Source organism: Salvelinus sp. IW2-2015, linkage group LG14, assembly GCF_002910315.2.
Source record: "Salvelinus sp. IW2-2015 linkage group LG14, ASM291031v2, whole genome shotgun sequence".
Classification (NCBI taxonomy): domain Eukaryota; kingdom Metazoa; phylum Chordata; class Actinopteri; order Salmoniformes; family Salmonidae; genus Salvelinus; species Salvelinus sp. IW2-2015.
In genome coordinates, this window is record NC_036854.1 from 7,964,368 (window position 1) to 7,989,829 (window position 25,462).

The following is a 25,462-nucleotide window of genomic DNA, read 5'->3' on the forward strand; positions in this document are numbered from 1 at the left end:
CCACTCTTTTATGTGTTGTTACATAAAACAGATTATGGTGGTGTTTGAAGTCCCTTCCAAAACACTTATGTTGAGAAACAACAAGCCCTTCTCATTCAACATGTCTGGGCACGTAGGAGGGGTGGGCTTGGCAAAGCTTGGTGGGATAGCACAGGCTACTTTTACTCTATGCTGTAAAATCGACTGTTGAATATGCTGTAATTTTGGTTTGTGGGGTGTAGTTTCACTTTACCAGTACGGTGTGCTGTAGTTTGGGGTTCTTGTAGTGGAACACACTGAAGCTGAGTGGCTCCTTCGGAATGATTTCCACCAACATCAGGTTACAACACTATAATGACGGAGACATGGTTAGTATTATGGTTAGTCTCACTTTGGTTTAGAAGTATAAAGACTGCTACACCTTAGGAAGTTTTGGGAGGTATTTTCTGTCAAATATTTTAGCATTAGTGTTGTGACTGACTAGGATGTGGGCTTTGTAGGTGAACGCCTCCTCGCGTTTCTTGGTGACCAGCAGCAGTTTGTCGAACAGAAAGAGTGTGCGCTCGTTCTTGGCCCGCTGCAGACGGAATGTTCCCTCCAGAACCAGCTCACCGTAGCCAATCAGATCAGGCCCCTTCCAGTTGGTCAGCAGACTCTGGATCTCCTGAGAGAGGGGGAGGGAAGAGAGGGAGGAGGAAGAGGAGAGGGAGTGAGGGAGAGGAGTGAGTGAGTGAGGGAGTGGAGTGAGTGAGTGAGTGAGTGAGTGAGTGAGTGAGTGAGTGAGTGAGTGAGTGAGTGAGTGAGTGAGTGAGTGAGTGAGTGAGTGAGTGAGTGAGTGAGTGAGTGAGTGAGTGAGTGAGTGAGTAGGACAGGGGGAAGAGTATGTGAGAGGGCGAGGGAAAGAGAGAGAGCAAGAGAGCGGAGGAGGAGAGGTGGGAGAGTGGGAAAGAGAGAGAGGAATAGGATGAGAATGAGTTAAGAGAAACAGGTGAGAGAACAAGAGAAGAACAGGAAAGGACATGAGAAGGAGGAGAAGAGAGGAAGAAAAGAACAGAGGAAGGAGAGGAGCGAGACAAAAAAGGACAGAGAGAATTAGACAGGTCAGCTAAGCACTCTTCCTCAGATCCTAAGTAAATACTTCCACACACATTCCTTCACTCATCTGATCATCCTCCTCCCCACTGAATTAAGCTACTTTCTCTTTTATCTGCCGGCTGTGTTATGCAAGGCCATCATTAGCCCTGGAAAACAATGTCTTGCATAACCTAGCGGAGACAGACGGAGTCTACGTCCCAAATGGAACACTATTCCCTATATAGTGCACTACTTTTGACCAGGGCCCATAGGGCTTTAATAAAAAGTAGTGCACTATGTAGGGAATAGCATGCCATTCGGGAAGCAGCCTAGACTGGTGAAAGCTAGGGAAACAATGGTAGGATATGTGGACAGCCACTAATGTCAGTCTAATTCAAACCATTAAGATGCAGACTATTCCAAATGTACTTTGTTGGAGCAGAATAAATGTGTGTGTTGACCAACTTATAACATGACAGGTGTGTGTGTGTTGACCAACTTATAACATGACAGGTGTGTGTGTGTGTGTTCGCCAACTTGTAACATGGCAGGTGTGTGTGTGTTTGTACCTGCTCTACATAAATCTATTGCCATGACCAGACTATAGTAAAAATCCTGACTGCATATGCAGGTATGTGTGAGAATGTGTGCATGTGTATATGTGTGTGAGCATGTTCATTTGCAAGTGTAATCTTACCTGCAGCCTGACGGCGTGTTCGTGTTTCCTCTTCATGTCGTTGATGTGCCAGGCCACTCTCTGCATGGTGTCTATGGCCTCCTGCACCACCTCATATGTCTCTGTGTCCTTCTCCAGGTGGTTGGCTATCTCCTACAGGGGACAGAAAACACACCCAGTGTTAGAGTGGGTAATGTACACGGATAGCTGTACGTTAGACTGGGTACCATCTGTTTCTGCAGTAGCCAGCTATGTTGGCCCGGTATTTCTTGGCAGTAGGGTTAGCTTGTTCAAAAATAGACTGGTGGCTAACTTTACATACAGTATATTACCGTACACACAGTTCTTTGTGGTCTGAGTGTTAGGCTTATGTGGGGTTTTGCTAGTGTGATGTAGGTGTCAGTGTGTGTGTGTGTGTGTGTGTGTTGTGTGTTGTGGTGTGTGGTGTGTGTGTGTGTGTGTGTGTGTTGTGTGTGTGTGTGTGTGTGTGTGTGTGTGTGTGTGTCTTAGGTGTATTACTGACGTGCAGCAGTAGGTGGTACTTGAGGATCCCTCGGCACTGGCTTGAGCAGGTAGGAGCCCAGAGGCAGGGAGTGTCTTCAGAGATTCCTGACGTTCCCGGAAAAACTTGGCCATTGCCTTATTCCTCATACACTCAGTCAACACAGCCACTGACCTGCAGAGAGAGAGATGGAGGGAGAGAAGGAAAAATAAAATATGATATAAATCCTAGGAAACAATGACAGATATTGTAGCCCAATTAAAATACAGAATGACAGATCCCACAGACACAGTCCTGTCTAAGGGAACAGTGCAAGGTCATGTAAAGGCCCATTTAAGGTCAGAGTGTTTGTAAGTAGATGGATTGTGTTGAGGTACAGATCTAGGGAAGGGTACCAAAAAACTTCTGCAGCATTGAAGGTCCCCAAGAACAGAGTGGCCTTAATCATTCTTAAAATGGAAGACGTTTGGAAAAACCAAGACTCTTCCTAGAGCCGGCCAAACTGAGCAATCGGGGGAGAAGGGCCTTGGTCAGGTAGGTGACCAAGATTCAGGCATTTATGGTAGTGGCCAGACGGAAGCCACTCCTCAGTAAAAAGGCACATGACAGCCCGTTTGGAGTATGTCAAAAGGCACCTAAAGGACTCTCAGACCATGAGAAACAAGATTCTCTGGTCTGATGAAACCAATATTGAAACCTGGCACCATCCCTACGGCGAAGCATGGTGGTGGCAGCATCATGCTGTGGGGATGTTTTTCAGCGGCAGGGACTGGGAGACTAGTCAGGATCGAGGGAAAGATGAACGATGTACAGAGAGATCCTTGATGAAAACCTGCTCCAGAGCGCTCCGGACCTCCAATTGGGCCGAAGGTTCACCTTCCAACAGGACAATAAATCTAAGCACACAGCTAAGACCACACAGGAGTGGCTTCAGGACAAGTCTCAATGTCCTTGAGTGGCCCAGCCAGAGCACAGACCTGAACATGATCGAACATCTCTGGGGGGACCTGACAATAGCTGTGCAGAGACACTCCCCATCCAACCTGACAGAGCTTGAGAGGATCTGCAGAGAAGAATGGGATAAACTCTCCAAATACAGGTGTGCTAAGCTTGTAGCATCATACCCAAGAGACTCGAGGCTGTAATCGCTGCCAAATGTGCTTCAACAAAGAACTGAGTAAAGGGTGTGAATACTTACGTAAATGTGTTTCTTTTCTTTCATAAATTTGCAAAAATGTAAAAATACTTTTTATGGGGTATTGTGTGTAGATTGATGAGGGGGGAAAACGATTTCCTCCATTAGAGAATAAGGCTGTAATGTAACAAAATATGGGAAAAGTCAAGGGGTCTAGGGCCTCCCGAGTGGCGCAGTGGTCTAAGGCTGTGCCACTAGAGATTCTGGGTTCGAGTCCAGGCTCTGTCGCAGCTGGCCGTGACCGGGAAACCCATGGGGCGGCTCACCATTGGCCCAGTGTCGGCCGGGTTAGGGGAGGGTTTGGCAGGGATGTCCTTGTCCCATCGCGCACTAGCGACTCCTGTGGCAGGCCAGGTGCAATGCACGCTGACACGGTCACCAGGTGCACGGTGTTTCCTCTGACACAATGGTGCGGCTGGCTTCCGGGTTAAGTGGACATTGTGTCTAGAAGCAGTACGGCTCGGTTGGGTTGTGTTTCGGAGGACGCACGGCTCTCGACCTTCGTCTCTCCCGAGTCCGTACAGGAGTTGCAGCGATAAGACAAGACTGTAACTACCAATTGGATACCATGAAATCAGGGAGAAAAAGGGCTAAAAAAAATAAATGAAAAAAGTAAAGAGGTCTGAATGCTTTCCGAATGCACTGTATGTGTGTGTGTGTGTGTGTGTGTGTGTGTGTGTGTGTGTGTGTGTGTGTGTGTGTGTGTGTGTGTGTGTGTGTGTCAACCACCCCCTCACACAGCTGGTGACCCTAGCTAACGACTGGTGACCAGACTGACACACACACACACAATTACAGTAGGAACCGAGGCTGTAGATGTATCTCCGTCATTCTGAGCTCTCAGGTTGGGTTTCACAGAGATAACAATGTGAGGCCTGTGGAGAGCTGCACTAGAATGTGGACACACACGCTATATTTAACTACTTAAATAATCACCATCAACTACTAAATAATCACTTGTCAGTAGTAGCATGTAAAGTGTGTGTTTCATTACAATGCTAAAACAACACGTCGCAGCCAATGGTGTACGGCTTGTAATGTGTCACAACCATTGTGAAACGCACTGCTCTCATTAGGCTTCATTGTGAAGAATTGTCTCACATTTTCGGCCCCAAGACACACCACATGCACACACGCACATGGTTTCCTATGACAAGACGTCGTTCACACAAGGTGAAATAAAACATTAAAGCCAGCCACTGAGTATGATAAGGTGGCGGATATAATACCCATCTGTCCGAATAGGGGCTGTAACTCTATCAACAGGCTCCCTTTCAAATAAATAACTAAATAGAGAGGGAGATAGACTCCTGTTGGATTGGGATGTATATCAGGGCTACCCAGAGAGAGAGGCTGGGGCATTAACTGGCAGTGAGGCAGACAGACTCCTGTTGGGTTGGGATGTATATCAGGGCTACCCAGAGAGAGACCCTGGGGTACTGTAGCTCTATAAAGACAGTACAAAGATATACGACACTCTGGGAATCAAGAACTTGAAGGTGAGATTCACTTGTATGCAAATCCAGATCACAAGGAGGAAGATTATACGTCTATATATGTTCATACTACACAGACTGTCAAACACGCACCAGAGGAGATTGGTGGGAAGAGCTATAGGACAACGGGCTCATTGTAATGGATGGAATGGAATGAATAGAATGGAGTCATATGGAATGGAGTTTCCATATGTTTGATACCATTCCATGTATTTCATTACAGCCATTACAAATGAGCCTGTCCTCCTATAGCCCCTACCACCAGCATCCTCTGACACACACAATGAGTGTGGCAGACTACACGGAGTATACAAAACATAAAGACCTGCTCTTTCCATGACAGACTGACCAGGTTAATCCAGGTGAAAGCTGTGATCCCTTATTGATGTCACTTGTTAAATTCACTTCAATCAGTGTAGATGAAGGGGAGGATACGGGTTAAAGAAGGATTTCTAAACCTTGAGACAAGACATGGACTGTGCATGTGTGCCATTCAAAGGGTGAATGGGCAAGACAAAATATTTAAGTTCCTTTGAACGGGGTATGGATATGAGTGCCAGACGCACCGGTTTGAGTCAAGAACTGCAACACTGCTGGGTTTTTCACACTCAACAGTTTCCTGTGTGTATCAAGAATGGTTCTCCACCCAAAGGACATCCAGCCAACTTGACACAACTGTGGGAAGCATTGTCAATATGGGCCAGCATCCCTGTGGAACACTTGACACCTTGTAGTTCATGCCCCAACGAATTGAGGCTGTTCTGAAGGAAAAAGGGTGTGCAACTCAATATTAGGAAGGTGTTCCTAATTTTTTGTACACAGTTTTACATGTAGATAACTTTGTTAGAAAGAATACTATATTTCCCTTGACAGAGTGATGCACAATGTAAAATATTGCTCAACTTATCCCACAAGTAGAATATAACTTTGTCCACCCAAATATAGAATATAACTTTATTGTCCACCCAAATATAGACAATAGCCTTTGGTTTTACCACACAAGTACCATAAAATAATCTTGTGTAAGAAGTCATAGTTGGGGTTGCTTACCTTGGATAGTTGGTGCAGTACTGAGTGTAAATGTGGAACTCTTCACTCTGGGAAAGAAAGACAAAATAATTACATTAATGTTACATTAGCATCAGGGCCTGATCAAATAATTACATTCATGTTATATTGGCATCAGTACCTAAAATCACTCATACCAGTAGCAGCAGCTGAGGAAATAAACTATCCTCCCTAGAACCAACCTAAATTCCTCTATTGACTAGAGAATTTTTAGAACCTTGTAAAATGTGTGCCAACAGGGAAGAGTGAGAGTGAGTTTCCACTAAATGGAGTGTTTGTGTCAAGGGGAAGGGGGGAGGTTACACTGGGTGAGTCAGTGGTCAAGCGTTCCTGAGGATAGAATAAGGAGGCCTCTCACATCAGTTTAGAGGCAGAGAATGAAAGTGAACCTTGATTACCAGTATCCATGTCTTAAAACTTCTCTAGGATAGGGGGCAGCATACCCAAATGATGAAAAGCATACCCAAATTCAACTGCCAGCTACTCATCCGCAGAAAATAAGATATGCATAGTGTTAGTAGATTTGGATAGAAAACAATCTGAAATTTCTAAAACTGTTTGAATCATGTCTGTGAGTATAACATAACTTAATATAACATAAGCAGGCGAAACCCAGAGGACAAACCATTCAGATCTTTTTTTTTAGGTTTCTCTCTTTTCAATTGATTTTCATTGGGAATACAGATTTCTAATTGACCTTCTTGCAGTTCCTAACGCTTCCACTGGATGTCAACAGTCTTTAGAAATTGGTTGAGGTTTTTTCCTTTGTGTAATGAAGAAGTACGGCCATTTTGAATCAGGGTCACTTGTGGTGTACTGTTTGTTAGAGGCGCATGACCAGAAAGCTAGCTACAGATTGTTTTAATCCTGTATTGAACACAGATCATCCCGTCTTCAATTTTATCGATTATTTACGATTATACCTCAAGTTGTATTACAAAAGTAGTTTGAAATGTTTTGGCAAAGTTTACAGGTAACTTTTGAGATATTTTGTAGTCATGTTTCACGAGTTGGAACCAGTGTTTTTCTGGATCAAACGCGCCAAATAAATGGACATTTTGGATATATATCGACGGAATTAATCGAACAAAAGGACCATTTGTGATGTTTATGGGACATATTGGAGTGCCAACAACAGAAGCTCGTCAAAGGTAAGGCATGAATTATATTTTTATTTCTGTGTTTTGTGTCGCACCTACAGGGTTGAAATATGCTTATCTCTCATTGTTTACAATGGTGCTAACTCAGATAATAGCATTGTTTGCTTTCGCCGAAAAGCCTATTTGAATTCTGACATGTTGGCTGGATTAACAACCAGTGTAGCTTTAATTTGGTATCTTTCATGTGTGATTTAATGAAAGTTYGATTTTTATAGTAATTTATTTGAATWTGGCGCTCTGCATTTTCTCTGGCTTTTGGCCAAGTGAGACAGTAGCGTCCCGCCTAAACTCAGATTTTTGGATATAAATATGAACTTTACCGAACAAAACATACATGTATTGTGTAACATGAAGTCCTATGAGTGTCATCTGATAAAGATCATCAAAGGTTAGTGATTAATATTATCTCTATTTCTGCTTTTTGTTACTCCTCTCTTTGGCTGGAAAAATGGCTGTGTTTTTCTGTGGCTATGTACTGACCTAACATAATCGTTTGTTGTGCTTTCGCCGTAAATCCTTTTTGAAATCAGACATGTTGGCTGGATTCACAACAAGTGTAGCTTTAATTTGGTGTCTTTCTTGTGTGATTTCATGAAAGTTGGATTTTTATAGTAATTTATTTGAATTTGGCGCTCTGCATTTTTACTGGCTTTTGGCCAAGTGGGACGTTAGCGGCCAAGTGGGACATTAGCGTCCCACATATCCCAGAGAAGTTAAAGCTTCAATCAGCAGTTGAAAAGGTAACAAAGCGTTCTCTCCGCCCCTGTTTCGGTAAAAAGCTGAAGGACGGGGCTGGAGAAATGTAACCACTCTCAAATTCATAGTTCTCAACTTCTCAGCTATGGATGCAAGGACTGACCTTCCATGATATCACATGTATAGCCTCAAAACATGGTTAAAACTATAAAAGTGTTTGTTTACATTTATTTTGTTTACAAACATTGGAGTAAAACAAGCTTATTTTTTGGTTTCTGATTGGGTACGACAGTTGAACTAAGCTCATGAGGACTTTATATGTTATATCTTGAAGAATCAGTGGGTACATATCATTCATTTATGAGTACCAAAATGTATGTAGCAACTTCTGATTGACCCTTTAAAGGCAATGTTGAGCGCTATATGCTGTAGACACTGATTTTCCCATCCCCACCCCTTTAATTTGTCCGTTTCCACCTCTCATGCCTCCCTGCACTTTAAAGACATCAGAGGCAGCATGACTTATCAAAGCTGGAATGAACCTCGCTGTCCTCCCTATCTCTTTTTCTCTACCTCCATCACGCTGAATGTCTCTGCCTCTCTTGTTCACGCTCTTTCACTCTTGATCACAGTCTCTCACTACTTATGCCATTACATATCTTCTACCATCTCTCATGTTCCGTCTCTAGCCCTCTAGCTTTCATATCTCTCTCCATCTCTCCATACCCTCCTTCCTTTGTCATCCCCCTCCACTTGCTGTCGAGCATTCACATGACCCTGGAGTTGCGTAACTGATAATAGCCCTGGTCCTGATGGTGTTCATCATGTGTCCATAAATACTCTGGGTTAGGCCAGAAACAGGAAGTGGACAGTTATCACAGGAAACAGCATCATAAACACAGAGGACAGATGACTGGGGAGCTGTCTGGTTCCTGTGGCTCTGCACATAAACACTCATACTCTACAAACACATATACCGTACACACTCGAGAACAAGAACAAGTGATGCCATCAACACACATGGCCATGTGACATACAGTCAAAAAAGTACAATTATAGAAGGCCACACCCTTCTATTCATACCAAAAATAACTCACATGCACACACACACACACACACGTATGAGGACACACCTTCAAATTGGTGGATTTGGCCATTTCAGCCACACCCGTTGCTGACAGGTGTATAAAACCGAGCACACAGCCATGCAATCTCCATAGCCAAACATTGGTAGTAGATTGGCCTTACTGAAGAGCTCAGTGACTTTCAACGTGGCACCGTCATAGGATGCAACAAGTCAGTTCACCACATTTCTGCACTGCTAGAGCCACCCCAGTCAACTGAAAGTGATGTTATTGTGAAGTGGAAACGTCTAGGAGCAACAAAGGCTCAGCCGCGAAGTGGTAAGCCACACAAGCTCACAGAACGGGACCGGCGAGTGCTGAAGTGCGTAAAAATCATCTCACTGAGTTCCAAATGGCCTCTGGAAGCAACGTCAGCACAATAACTGTTCGTCGGTAGCTTCATGAAATGGGTTTTACTGGCCGAGCAGCCGCACACAAGCTTAAGATCAACATGCGCAATGCCAAGCGTTGGCTCAATAGGTGTAAAGCTCACCGGCGTTGGACTCTGGAGCAGTGGAAACACGTTCTCTGGAGTGATGAATCACGCTTCACCATCTGACAGTCTGAAGAACAAATCTGGGTTTGGTAGATGCCAGGAGAACGCTACCTGCCCGAATGCATAGTGCCAACTGTAAAGTTCGGTGGAGGAGGAATAATGGTCTGGGGCTGTTTTCCATGGTTCGGTAGGCCCCTTAGTTCCAGTGAAGGGAAATCTTAAACGCTACAGCATACAAATACATTTTAGACGATTCTGTGCTTCCAACTTTGTGGCAACAGTTTGGAGAAGGCCCTTTCCTGTTTCAGCATGACAATGCCCCCATGCAAAAAAGCGAGGTCCATACAGAAATTATTTGTCGAGATTGGTGTGGAAGAACTTGACTGGCCTGCACACAGCCCTGACCTCAACCCTATTGAACACCTATGGGATGAATTGGAACGCCGACTGCGAGCCAGGCCTAATCGCCCAACATCAGTGACCGACCTCACTACTGCTCATGGCTGAATGGAAGCAAGTCCCCGCAGCAATGTTCCAACATCTAGTGGAAAGCCTTCACAGAAGAGTGGAGACTGTTATAGCAGGAACGGGGGGACCAACTCCATATTAATGCCCATGATTTTGGAATGAGATGTTCGAAAAGGCAGGTGTACACACACTTTTAGTGTACATACATACATACTATACTATAGTACATGTGTATGTGTGAACACACACACACACAAACACTGCCTGGAGGTTCTCCGTGGGAAAAGCAGTAAATTGAAGAGCAGGCTTCTCTTTAGTCTCCAGCAGTCTGCCACCAGAGAGCCAGCTAAACACAACCAGATGTCCCACCAATACGCACACACTCCTAATACACACACACTCTCTCTCCATCCTAACATGTACTCTGTGACCCAAAAACAGCAAACCAAAGTCACAGAAATAGAACAGATCTATAAAATATTGCCCTTGTAAAAGTAAATTAACTCATCCACTAAAAATATATATATATATATATGCTGAGCATGCACCCTTGTGGGGCCCCAGTGTTGAGGGTCAGCGAAGTGGAGATGTAGTTTCCTACCTTCACCCCCTGGGGTCCGCCCATCAGAAAGTCCAGGACCCAATTGCACAGGGCGGGGTTGAGACCCAGGGCCTCCAGCTTAATGATGAGCTTGGATGGTCTATGGTGTTGAATGCTGAGCTGTAGTCAATGAACAGAATTCTAACATAAGTAGTCCTCTTGTCCAGATGTGTGCAGTGTGATGGCGATTGCATCGTCTGTGGACCTGTTGGGGTAGTATGCAAACTGAAGTGGGTCTAGGGTGGCAGGTAAGGTGGAGGTGATATGATCCTTGACTAGTCTCTCAAAACATTTCATGATGACAGAAGTGAGTGCTACGGGGCGATAGTCATTTATTTCAGTTACCTTTGCCTTCTTGGGTACAGGAAAAATGGTGGCCATCTTGAAGCATGTGGGGATAGCAGACTGGGATAGGGAGCGATTGAATATGTCCGTAAACACAACAGCCAGTTGGTCTGTGCATGTTCTGAGGACGCGGCTAGGGATGCCTTCTGGGCCAGCAGCCTTGTGAGGTTTAACACGTTTAAATGTCTTACTCACGTCGGCTACAGAGAAGGAGAGGGGGGGCCCACAGTCCTTGTTAGCGGGCAGTGTCGGTGGCACTGAAATTATGCTCAAAGCGGGCAAAGAAGCTGTTTAGTTTGTCTGGAAGCAATTCGTCGTTGTCCGTGACGTTGTTCGTAGTTTTCTTTTTGTAGTCCGTAATTGCCTGTAGATCCTGCCACATACGTCTCGTGTCTGAGCCGTTGAATTACAACTCCACTTTGTCCCTATACCGACATTTCGCTTGTTTGATTGCCTTGCAGAGAGAATAACTACATTGTTAATAACTACACGGCCATATTCCCAGTCCTCTTTCCATGGTTAAATGCAGTGGTTCCCGCTTTCAGTGTTGCACGAATGCCTTCCATCCATCTATGGTTTTTGTTTAGGGTAGATTTCTAATAGTCATAGTGGGTACAACATCTCCTATGCACTTCCTTATAAAGTCACTCACAGAGTCAGCGTAAAGATCGATGTTATTCTCTGAGGCTGCCCGGAACATTTCCCAGTCCGCGTGATCAAAACAATCCTGAAGCGTGGATTCCAATTGGTCAGACCAGCGTTGAATGGTTCTAGTCACGGTTACATCCTGTTTGAGTTTCTGCCTATAGGACGGTAGGAGCAAGATGGAGTCGTGGTCGGATTTGCCTAAGGGAGGGCGAGGGAGGGCCTTGTATGCATCGCAGAAGTTAGAGTAGCAGTGGTCCAGGGTATTGCCCGCACGAGTGCTGCAATCTACATGCTGATAGAATTTAGGTAGCCTTGTTCTCAAATTTGCATTTTTAAAATTCCCAGCTACAATAAATGCAGCCACAGGATATATGGTTTCCAGTTTACATCGAGTCCAGTGAAGTTCCTTGAGGGCCGCTGTGGTATCCGCTTGAGGAGGTATATACACAGCTGTGACAATAACTGACGAGAATTCTCTTGGGAGATAATATGGTTGGCATTTGATTGTAAGGAATTCTAGGTCAGGTGAACAGAAGGACTTGAGTTCTTATATGTTGTTATGGTTACACCATGAGTCGTTAATCATGAAGCATACACCCCCGCCATTCTTCTTCCCAGAGAGATGTTTATTTCTGTCGGTGCGACACAAACCCGGTGGCTATACCGACTCAGACAACATATTCCGGAGAGAGCCATGTTTCCGTGAAACAGAGAATGTTACAATCTCTGATGTCTCTATGGAAGGCAAGCCTTGCCCTAATTTCATCCACCTTGGTGTCTAGAGACTGGACATTGGTGAGGAGTATACAAGTGTGGTTCCCACCGTGAAGCATGGACGGGGAGATGTGATGGTACTTTGCTGGTGACACTGTCAGCGATTTATTTATGATTCAATGCAAACTTAACCAGCATGGCTACCACAGCATTCTGCAGCGATACGCCATCCCATCTGGTTTGTGCTTAGTGGGACTATCATTTGTTTTTCAACAGGACAATCACCCAAAACACACCTCCACAATTACCCGACCTCAACCCAATTGAGATTATTTTGAATGAATTGGACCGCGGAGTAAAGGGAAAGCAGCCAACAAGTGGTCAGCATATGTGGGAACTCCTTCAAGACTGTTAGAAAAGCATTCCAGGTGAAGCTGGTTAAGAGAATGTGCAAAGCTGTCATCAAGGGGAAGGGTGGCTACTTTGAAGAATCTAAAATATATTTAGATTTCTTCAACACTTTTTTGGTTACTACATGATTCCATGTGTGTTATTTCATAGTTTTGATGTCTGTTCACTATTATTCTACAATGTAGAAAATAGTAAAAAATAAAGAAAAACCCTTGAGTGTCCAAACTTTTGACTGGCACGCACACACACACACACACACACAATCCAAAGTATATCCAGTACATTGGGTCCTCCTGATTCAGTCCTAAACCACAACAGGCATTTACACAGTATGCTATTTAGCAGACGCTTTTATCCAAAGCGACTTAGTCATGCGTGCATACATTTTACGTATTGGGTGGCCCCGGGAATCGAACCCACTACCCTGGCATGTCAAGTGCCATGCTCTATCAACTGAGCTACAAAGGCCCACAGTAGAAACCCTGACATCAGAGACCTGGCCGTGTGGTGCCAGGACAACAACCTCTCCCTCAACCTGTTCAAGACAAAGGAGATGATTGAGGACAACAGGAAAAGTGGAGTCCACAATCAGAGGAGCAGGTTGAGAGCTTCAAGTTCCTTGGTGTCCACATCACCAACGAACTTTCATGGTCCAAACACAATAAGACAGTCGTGAAGAAGGCACGACAAAACCTATTCCCCCTCAGGAGACTGAAAAGATTTGGCATGGGTCCTCAGATCCTCAAAAAGTTCTACAGCTGCACCATTGAGAGCATCCTGACTGGTTGCATCACTGCCTGGTATGGCAACTGCTCGGCCTCCGACCGCAAGGCACTACAGAGGGTAGTGTGTATGGCCCAGTACGTCACTGGGGCCAAGCTTCCTGCCATCCAGGACCTCTATACCAGGCGGTGTCAGAGGAAGGCCCTAAAATTGTCAAAGACTCCAGCCACCCTAGTCATAGACAGTTCTCTCTGCTGCCGCACGGCAAGCGGTACCGGAGCGCAAAGTCAAGGTCCAAAAGGCTTCTTAACAGCTTCTACCCCCAAGCCATAAGACTCCTGAACAGCTAATCAAAGGGCTACCCAGACCACTCTTTTACGCTGCTGCTACTCTGTTTATTATCCATGCATAGTCACTTTAACTCTACCTACATGTACCTATTACCTCGACAACCGGCACCCCGGCACATTGACTCTGTACCGGTACCCCCTGTATATAGCCTCACTATTGTTATTTTACTGCTGCTCTTTAATTATTTGTTACTTTTATTTTCATTATATACATACATAACATACATACATACATACATACACATACATACATACTAACATACATACATACATACATACATACATACATACATACATACATACATACATACATACATACATACACAGATAGATATAAATATATATATATACACAGTTGAAGTCGAAAGTTTACATACACTTAGGTTGGAGTCATTAAAACTCATTTTCAACCACTCCACAAATTTCTTGTTAACAAACTATAGTTTTGGCAAGTCTGTTAGGACATCTACTTTGTGCATGACACAAGTAATTTTTCCAACAATTGTTTAAAGACTATTTCACTTATAAATCTGTATCACAATTCCAGTGGGTCAGAAGTTTACATACACTAAGTTGACTGTGCCTTTAAACAGCTTGGAAAATTCCAGAAAATTATGTCATGGCCTTAGAAGCTCCGATAGGCTAATTGACATAATTGAGTCAATTGGGAGTGTACCTGTGGATGTATTTCAAGGACTACCTTCAAACTCAGTGCCTCTTTGCTTGACATCATGGGAAAATCAAAGAAATCAGCCAAGACTTCAGAAAAAAAATTGTAGATCTCCACAAGTCTGGTTCATCCTTGGGAGCAATTTCCAAATGCCTGAAGTACCACATTCATCTGTACAAATAATAGTACGCAAGTATAAACACCATGGGACCACGCAGCCATCATACCGCTCAGGAAGGAGACGCGTTCTGTCTCCTAGAGAGGAACGTACTTGGTGCGAAAAGTACAAATCAATCCCAGAAACAACAGCAAAGGACCATGTAAAGATGGAGGAAACGGGTACAAAAGTATCTATATCCACAGTAAAGCGAGTCCTATATTGACATAACCTGAAAGGCCGCTCAGCAAGGAAGAAGCCACTGCTCCAAAACCGCCATAAAAAAGCCAGACTACAGTTTGCAACTGCACATAGGGACAAAGATCATACTTTTTGGAGAAATGTCCTCTGGTCTGATGAAAACAAAATAGAACTGTTTGGCAATAATAACCATCATTGGTTATTACCTGATGACTCCTTGCTGTCCCCAGTCCACCTGGCCGTGCTGCTGCTCCAGTTTAACTGTTCTGCCTGCGGCTATGAACCCTAACCTGTTCACCGGACGTGCTACCTGTCCCAGACTTGCTGTTTTCAACTCTCTAGAGACAGCAGGAGCGGTAGAGATACTCTTAATGATCGGCTATGAAAAGCCAACTGACATTTACTCCTGAGGTGCTGACTTGTTGCACCCTCGACAACTACTGTGATTATTATTATTTGACCATGCTGGTCATTTATGAACATTTGAACATCTTGGCCATGTTCTGTTATCTCCACCTGGCACAGTCAGAAGAGGACTGGCCACCCCTCATAGCCTGGTTCCTCTCTAGGTTTCTCTAGGTTTCTTCCTAGGTTTGGCCTTTCTAGGAGTTTTTCCTAGCCACCGTGCTTCTACACCTGCATTGCTTGCTGTTTGGGGTTTTAGGCTGGGTTTCTGTACAGCACCTTTGAGATATCAGCTGATGTAAGAAGGGCTATATAAATACATTTGATTTTTTTTGATCATTATGTTTGGATAACAAAGTCAAGGTATTGAGTGGCCATCACAAAGACCTGACCTCAATCCTATAAGAAAATCTGTGGCCAGAACTGAAAAAGCATGTGCGAGCAAGGGGGCCTACAAACCTGACTCAGTTACACCAGCTCTGTCAGGAGGAATGGCTAAAATTCACCCAACTTATTGTTGGGAAGCTTGTGGAAGCTACCCAAAATGTTTGGCCTTAGTTAAACAATTTAAAAAGGCAATGCTACCAAATACTAATTGAGTGTATGTAAACTTCTGACCCACTGGGAATTTGAATGAAAGATAAAAGCTGAAATAAATCATTCGCTAATATTATTCTGACATTTCACATTCTTAAAATAAAGTGGTGATCTTAACTGACCTAAGACAGGGAATTTTTACTGGGATTAAATGTCAGGAATTGTGAAAAAACTGAGTTTAAATGTATATTGGCTGAGGTGTATGAAACTTCCGACTTCAACTGTTTTTGGTATATATATAAAAATATATAAAAAAAGTGTTCAGTAAAAAATAAGATAATATATATTTATATATATATAATATATATATATATATATATATATATATATTTTTTTTTTAATATATATATATTTTTTAGATAAATATATATATATATATATTATTTTTTTTGGGAGATATATATATATATATTTTTTTTTTAGATATATATATATATATTTTACTTATATATTTTTTACCTAACACTTTTTTTCTGAACTTCTTAAAGCATTGTTGGTTAAGGGCTTGTAAGTATGCATTTCACTGTAAGGTCTACCTACACCTGTTGTATTCGGCACATGTGACACATACAATTTGATAATACAGCAAGGCAGAGATGGAATCTGTGATTTCTGCTCATCTTTGATCTGTGAGGACATTTTCTAAATTACATTATCAATCACTCCTGATATAACATAGATATAGATTAATAGTCGGGACATTTGTATTCGAATACTTGTGCGAATATTAATTTCTACAGGAATGTTTATATATTCCCATTTTAAACAGATTCTAACACTGAAAAGGTATTTTCTAAATTAGATTAAAATATCCATGTGAAGTTGTTACATTCAAAGATATACCATGACATTTCTAATTATTAATTAAATTAAATAAAAACCTTTCCAATGTAGTTATGACAAGCATGGTGCCTTCACGTGCGTAGCTTGTTGTTTATCTTGGCCAAAGAGGCTCAAGATAAATGTGTAACAAGTGGAGTGAGAGTTCACTAATGCAATACAAGACGGAATCAAATCTTAGTGAAATGAGAAGGAGTAGGCTATAACAAGCAACCAACCGGTATAGCTGTTGTTTTATCTAAATGGGGTTGGGGAGAAAGCGCAGCATGTGGCCTCAATTAGCCTGGCTAGCTATAGGTGGCTGGCTTTGTTATTTAGCTAGCTTCTCTAGGCTACTCCAGTCAAGACAGGCACTGTTATATGGATGATAAATAACATTGGGGTTGCTACAAGTTAGCTATTCTTGGCTGTAGCCGAGTCGCCTTGGCATCTCTCTCCTTCCGTCTGCTCGCTACACACACACATGTATTTTGAATATGCAACAACAATTCAGGATACTATTCGAACAGTGAAATTGTTTAAAACCCCCCATCCCTAATTAATAGTGAAGTTTAGATCATCTCAGAACAGCAAGGCAGAGACTAAACCTGAGGATTTCTGCTGAGCTACCATAGATTTAGATTTATATATAGTACATCTCCAGACTGTGCTGCTCGTCATTATTATGATAGGAGTAAACCATTATGGGATGTTATATAGTAATTGGTTTTGCTTCTGTATCGACCGGCTGGCATGCTGAGGGGTCTAGACTGGCGAGAGGAGCTATGGGTTAGGAGATCAGCTAAACGCTGAAGAGGAAAGATCTTTTTAGACCAGATGATAAAACATTATGATCTTGTTTTAATTGCGCAACAGTGGTGCAGTCAGCATGTAGGGACCCATAAAGACTAGGCTGCTTACTCAACACATTTCACTGAAAGCAGGGTAAGGAACATAAGGACAGATAGACGATTAGAGGGATTTATGGTCTGTTTTTTCGCTCCTTCAAACGCTTTGCCGAGTTGTGACTCTAAGATGGGGGGGGGATTGTCTGCAATGAACAAATGTTTCCAGTCAGTTGTCTGGCTACTGACCCAACACCAATTCATGACCCACACAACACTACAATAATCAGGGAACGTTTCTAAACGCACGCAATCTCTATTTTATGGTCACGTAACAGTGATGGCAAACACTACTTTGGATAACTGCAATCAAAAGAGTGCAGGATTGAAACTGTACTAAATATGTAAGTAAAACACACATTTAACATGTGTAAAGTGACTGCGATAAGGCCACCTACAAACCACGGAGGCCCTTGATTCCGTATATATATAAATATAAAACGCAACATGTAAAGTCAGCTTCATGTTTCATGAGCTGAAATAAAAGATCCCAGAAATGTTCCATACGCACAAAAAACGTCTTTCTCTCAAATGTTGTGCACAAATTTGTTAACATCCCTGTTAGTGAAGATTTCTCCTTAGCCAAGATAATCCATTCACCTGACAGGTGTGGCATATCAAGAAGCTGATTAAACAGCAGGATCATTGCACAGGTGCACCTTGTGCTAGGGACAATAAAAGGCCACACTAAAATGTGCAGTTTTGTCACACAACACAATGTTGTCGCAAGATTTGCGGGAGCGTGCAATTGGCATGCTGACTGCCGGAATGTCCACCAGAGTTGTTGTCAATCAATTTTGAATTCAGACTGTAAAGCAACAACATGTGGAATAAGTCATGGGGTATGAATACTTTTGAAGTGATTTATTGTGGTATGGGGATGATGAATATGTGGAGCATGGACTGGGTAACTATACAAATTCAACAAGAGCTACTATCGTACACACTGGCACAGACCGCAGTGAAATGACTAGTGTGTTTGTGCATGTCCAGACTGATAAACTCTGGTTACAGACAGATTACTGTGTACTTATTGTGGTATTGGTAGAGATACGTCTGTTGAGTAAGTGTAGTATGCAGTTATCATGAAATAGAATGATTTAATGTAGAAAAGGATTGGAAAGAAGACCAAACACAGTTATACACACACACACAGAGATAAGAGAAACGAGAGGAGAATTGTTTTTTTCTCAGGTGTTGAAGTATTACCATTAGCCCTCACCAGTAAATGGTGATTATACATTTTGCCGGCCCTTAAATTTCCTCAGAAATTGTGCTTCTCTGTCAGTATGACTAAGTATGATTACGATTTTGGTTAGTTTGTAACCTAAATAATGTTGTGTGTGTTACATGTTTTTGAGTGTTTTTTGTCCCGAACCAGCTGTTCAGACAGGCTTCAACAAGAAAGAAAAAGAAGAGAAAAGAAGAGAAAGAGACCTACCTTGGCTACGAAACACTCTGCAATGGCCACAGGGTCCGATTTACACTTTTCCAGGTCATGAAGCAGATCTCTGTAAACCCCAAAAATGATCACATCAGCACATTAACCACTTGCACACCACACACTTAATTAAATCATTGGAATAGAAACTGACAGTTACACACTTAACAAACTGCTCCCCATCGCTCTTTGTTATAAACATCAAAAATGTTCAGGAACAAATATAACTTGGGACACAGTATTAGGTCCTAGGGTACTCTGCTTACAACAAAAAGTAACTTCCGTGAATTGAAATAGGTTGTGTGTGTGTCCCTAATTCTTATTGGTTGATGGATATATGGTCAACTGGTGAAACCATTGTTACATGTCTAGGGAATAAGGTCATTGTGACTGTTTGTAAGGAGTTTGTGTCAAACCAAACTCCCTCACTATGTGAATTCTCCCTAGGTTTTTCTCTCTCTGTAGCTGTGAGTCTTTATGTGACAGCTGACAGTCTGAGTGACTAGGCTTCCAGCAGACCTGGTGGTTTTGAACATACACTCCTCAGATGGACAAAACAACATGGACACACAATGTCGATTGGTCACTGGCCCCCCACACATCGACAGGCGAGACAAACTGTTCTCATTCTGTAGATTCTTTGGATACTGCACACTGTATTTTTGTGTGCGTGTGTGTGTGTGTGTGTGTGTGTGTGTGTGTGTGTGTGATGTGGTGTGTGTTGTGTGTGTGTGTGTGTGTGTGTGTGTGTGTGTGTGTGTGTGTGTGTGTGTGTGTGTGTGTGTGTTTGACCTGTTGAAGTGGTAGATGTCTCGGATGTTTCCCGAATAGAGAGCCTCTCTCCTCTGAGCTCAGTGCCAGGCAGACTGGTTACTGATACACTCCAGGTAATCCTACAGAGAGAGAGAAAACATATGTTTTTTGAGAAACAATGTATGTGACTTTATGCAATTGTACTTTCGACTTCTAAATGTATGGTTTTTGAAATACATTGCCAATTACAGAATAATTATTTCATGCCAATAAAGCATGAATTGAGTGAAAGTGAGCGAGAGCAACAGACACAGAGAAAGAGAGAGAGACAGCGACAGATAGAGACACGGAGAGAGCGAAGTCAGTTATGACCCCCACATCAAAGTGTTTTTGAGGAATATCTCATCAAGTCATGGCAGAGAGGGACAGTATGACTGACATGCTCCCTGGGCGTCGTTCTACCAACCCCACAAACATGCACTCTGAACACACACTATGAAAACACTCTCCACTTATAAATACACAGCATCGTAAACACTTTGAGACCACATACACTTCTCACACTTATTCAGCACACATTCAATCTGCTTTAGACGAAGAGCATTCCTGTCTAGTAAAAAAAACTGGGCCCACAGCCCACTTCTCCCTGACTTCAGTCCAGTCTTAACCGCCTACTTAACTAGAGACTATTCAGTGGGTACTCCTCTTTGTCCAGATGGCTTTTGACCAAACACAGCAAAATGTCTAAGGGCCTACAGTATTCACAGATGGACAGTGTCCAAAGCTAATAGGATACACTGTGAGAGGCTTGTAGAGAAGTGTTTAAGGAACCGAGGCTGTGTCTGTTCAGACAGTATCTTATCCCACCACTCAGCCATCAGTCATGACATGTTCAGCTACCAATAGTGATTATACGCCTCAGCTTTCTCTCACGCGCGTGCGCGCGCACACACGCACACACACCACACACACACACACACACACACACAACACACACACCCCCACACACACCCACACACACACACACACACACACCACACACAAACTGTCCCTCATCCTGTTTTCTCCTCTCGTCTCCGTCCATTGACAGATGGGATAAGTACATTCTCTCACACTGACACGCACTCACTACGTTTGACAGTTACGTTCAGTTGAAGTCAATGGCATACACTTAGCTTGGAGTCAGTAAAACTCGTTTTCAACCACTCCACTAATTTCTTGTTAACAAACTACTTTTGGCAAGTCTGTTAGGACATCTACTTTGTGCATGACAAGTAATTTTTCCAACAGTTGTTTACAGACAGATTATTTCACATAATTCACTGTATCACAATTCCAGTGGGTCAGAAGTTCACATACACTAAGTTGACTGTGCCTTTAAACAGCTTGGAAAATTCCAGAAAATGATGTCATGGCCTTAGAAGCTTCTGATAGGCTACTTGACAACATTTTTGAGTCAATTGGTGGTGAACCTGTGGATGTATTTCAAGGCCTACCTTCAAACTCAGTGCCTCTTTGCTTGACATCATGGGAAAATCAAAAGAAATCAGCCAAGACCTCAGAAAAAAAATTGTAGACCTCCACAAGTCTGGCCGTCATACTGCTCAGTGAGGAGACACATTCTGTCTCCTAGAGATGAACGTACTTTGATGCGAAAAGTGCAAATCAATCCCAGAACCACAGCAAAGGACCTTGTGAAGATGCTGGAGGAAACCGGTACAAAAGTATCTATATCCACAGTAAAACGTGTCCTATATCGACATAACCTGAAGGTGCTCAGCAAGGAAGAAGCCACTGCTCCAAAACCACCATAAAAAAGCCAGACTACGGTTTGCAACTGCACATGGCAACAAAGTTCATACTTTTTGGAGAAATGTCCTCTGGTCTGATGAAACAAAAATAGAACTGTTTGGCCATAATGACCATCGTTATGTTTGGAGGAAAAAGGGGGAGGCTTGCAAGCCGAAAAAACACCATCGCAAACAGGAAGCACGGAGGTGGCAGCATCATGTTGTGGGGGTGCTTTGCTGCACGAGGGACTGGTGCACTTCACAAATAGATGGCATCATGAGGTAGGAAAATTATGTGGATATATTGAAGCAACATCTCAAGACATCAGTCAGGAAGTTAAAGCTTGGTCGCAAATGGGTCTTCCAAATGGACAATGACACCAAAAAATACTTCAAAATTTGTGCCAAATGGCTTAAGGACAACAAAGACAAGGTATTGGAGTGGCCATCACAAAGCCCTGACCTCAATCCTATAGCAAATTTGTGGGCAGAACTGAAAAAAGCGTGTGTGAGCAAGGAGGCCTACAAACCTGACTCAGTTACACCAGCTCTGTCAGGAGGAATGGGCCAAAATTCACCCAACTTATTGTGGGAAGCTTGTGGAAGGCTACCCAAAAAGTTTGACCCAAATTAAACAATTTAAAGGCAATGCTACCAAATACTAATTGAGTGTATGTAAACTTCTGACCCACTGGGAATGCGATGAAAGAAATAAAAGCTGAAATAAATAATTCTACTATTATTCTGACATTTCACATTCTTAAAATAAAGTTGTGATCCTATCTGACCTAAGACAGGGATTTTTTACTAGGATTAAATGTCAAGAATTGTGAAAAACTGAGTTTAAATGAATTTGGCTAAGGTGTATGTAAACTTCTGACTTCAACTGTTTATCTGCAGGCTACACAAAGTAGCCAACCTGCGTCCCCCCCTCCCCCTCTCTAACACACACAACACTCTTAGATTGTTTGGTGTGGTCATCCACTCCCAGAGGGGGAACTCTGACAGAATCATTGTGTAAAATAGAAGCAGGGGTCAAGGTTCTGAGGTAAGAGGAGACAGTTTGGAGGATTTAGGGGTGAAAGGGCAAATATGGGGGTTTCAGGGCAATGGTTTAGGGCCAGGTTTGGGGGTTAGAGTTATGGCTTTAAGTTAGGATAATGGTGGTCGGTGGAGTCACGGTACGGGACCAGGGTCATGTTTAGGGTTGGGGTTGTTGGCCATGGTTAAGGTGTAAGGTGCTGCTTTATTAGCCATGTGACCTGCCCTGACCCAGTCAATCAACACAGCCTAGTCTGAGCCTGATCACACACACACAAAGTGTTAAACTCCACCCTGTCTGGTCCCCACAAGGATAGCAAAACCAAACACGCACATCTTGAAACACACACAATTCCAAAACACACGCACACACACCTCCAGCTATGCTTCTCAAACGTTTGAGACTCAATATAAACGGAATTTGACGATTCCCCACGTTACACATTAAGACATACAAACTTTCTCTCAATTTCTCTAAATCTAACATACACCGACACCCAGTCTCCTCACTCCATACGCCCACATGAAAACCAGTTCACTAGGACATGTTAACTCCTCCATATTCCATTTCTGGAACCCCATAAGCCTCTGTTGAGAATTCCCAGAGGCGCTGTGATTTTTCCTGGTCAACATCTATGTGTCCCATGTCCGGGACTGGAGCAGGGGGAATGGGATGAAAGATGTGTCCCATGTCCGGGACTGGAGCAGGGGGAAAGGGATGGAAGGCGTGCTTCAGGTTTTCTGTGAGTCGTTCTGGAGAAGCCTGATGGACCACCATATACAGGGAATCTACCTGTACTACTCACACAGTTTATTCAAGCCACGCGGAGGACCACCATTAACAGGGTGAATCTACCTGTTAACTACACACAGTATTCCCAGCAGGAAGGGAAACATACAGAGTGATCTACCTGTTACTACTCACACAAGTTATTCGCCACGAACGGATCACCATTATACAAGAGGGAACTCTACCCTGTACTACTTCCACCAATTATTCAGCCAGGGAAAGGCACCAAATACAGGGTGAATCTACTCCTGACACTCACACAGTTATTTCAGCAGGGAAGGACCGACCCTATACAGGGTGAATCTACCCTGTACTACACACACAGTTACAGTGCATCATCTAGAACGTATTCAGACGCCTTGACTTTTTCCACATTTTATTTACATTACTGCCTTATTCTAAAATGGATTGAATTGTTTTTTTCCCTTCGTCAATTTACACACAATACCCCATAATGACAAAGCAAAAAAACTGTTTAGACATTTTTGCAAATGTATTAAAAAAAAAAAACTGAAATAGGACATTTACATAAGTATTCAGACTCTTTACTCAGTACTTTGTTGAAGCACATCAGCCTTAAGTCTTCTTGGGTATGACGCTACAAGCTTGGCACACCTATATTTGGGGAGTTTCTCCCATTCCCCTCTGCAGATCCTCTCAAGCTCTGTCAGGTTGGATGGGGAGCGTGGCTGCTCCGACACAATCCTGTCTCGGAGCTCTACGGACAATTCCTTCGACTTTATTAAGTGGCCTTCGACCTCATGGCTTGGTTTTTACTCTGACATGCACTGTCAACTGTGGGACCTTATATAGACAGGTGTGTGCCTTTCCAAATCATGTCCAATAAATTGAGTTTACCACAAGTTGTAGAAACATCAAGGATTATCAATGGAAACAAGATGCACCTGAACTCAATATCGAGTCTCACAACAAAGGGTCTGAACACTTATGCAAATAAGGTATCTGTTTTTGATTTGTAATACATTTGAAAACATTTCTAAAAACCTGTTTTCACTTTGTCATTATGGGGTATTGTGTGTAGCTTGATGGGATGCACTGTACATATTCATGCATCATGTGCCACACACACAAACCACTACACACATCAATGCACATACCAATACAAACACACTGCTTGTGCAGGCCACATCACTGTCCGTCGTTGACAGATGGAGCGCACGAGAGCCCACAGGAGTCTGGTTAAATATTTGTGTTTGGGTCATCGCCCCCTCTAACCCTGCGGAAAGCACCACGCAGGGGATTCTGGGTAATGGGTGGAGGGTGACAGCTCTGATGGCGAGTGGCCACGGTGGATAGTAGCACTATACTGTACATTGGTGGTGGTGGTGAATATGATGGTGAATGAGTGCGATGTGTTACACCCACTTAATGTGAAGTGATATGGGCCCTGCTGACAAGCGCTAGATATAGCAGGGCAGTCTGCTCTGAATGTAATCCACTGATGATGAATAGCGTAAGTGTTGGAAGACTTAACAGAGATTGACATTAATAAGGGGGGAGAAAGGAGTAAATTATGGTCCTGTCTAAAAGTGTAGTGGAAGAGTGGGTGTCCGGCCACATAGATCTGATAAGGGGGTCTTGTTGAGTTAGGGGGGTCCAGGTCTAAGGGGAGTATACGTCTTTAAAGTGATCTCTGCTCAGTGTTTAGCTAACCTACTTTAGACATTGTTATTGCAGCTCTAAATCCCTCTTCCTACAGCACCGCTCTCCTATTCCTATTCTCCTCACCCCGAATGGAGCAAGGAGGGATGGTGGGGGTAAGGACATCCATCTTGGTCCATGTGACAGGGTGGGAGGGGTGAGGAAACAGTTTCTCTGACAACTAACTCACTCACCCACCCCCTCTATCTCTTTCTGAAAGGACCAGTTTCCTGCTGGTTGGGACCTCTGACGACAACTCTTCCGCCCAAATCAACTTCTCCTGTATATGGGTGTTGTCTATGAACACTCTATGACACTCATCTTGACCCCCGTTCTTTCTTTCACAGGTCCTGACTGGTATGATGCTGTTCAGTAATATACTAGTATCTGTCCTACACTGCAGTGTTCCATCCAGTCCTCCAGCAGTCCCAACAGGGTTTCATCTCCAGTCCTCCAGCAGTCCCAACAGGGTTTCATCTCCAGTCCTCCAGCAGTCCCAACAGGG

The 25,462-nt window shown here is 43.2% G+C and overlaps 1 protein-coding gene across 1 annotated transcript in view; it reads right to left on the bottom strand.

The window, feature by feature from the left end:
- LOC111972771 (pleckstrin homology domain-containing family G member 1) overlaps positions 1 to 25,462 on the bottom strand; it is a 62,752-nt gene that overhangs the window by 14,236 nt on the left and 23,054 nt on the right. Inside the window, 9 exon segments of the mRNA XM_023999843.1 lie at positions 233 to 328; positions 461 to 643; positions 1,751 to 1,882; positions 2,253 to 2,279; positions 2,281 to 2,325; positions 2,327 to 2,405; positions 5,973 to 6,019; positions 18,922 to 18,991; positions 19,714 to 19,814. Of these exon segments, the coding sequence (XP_023855611.1) occupies positions 233 to 328; positions 461 to 643; positions 1,751 to 1,882; positions 2,253 to 2,279; positions 2,281 to 2,325; positions 2,327 to 2,405; positions 5,973 to 6,019; positions 18,922 to 18,991; positions 19,714 to 19,814 (780 nt within the window).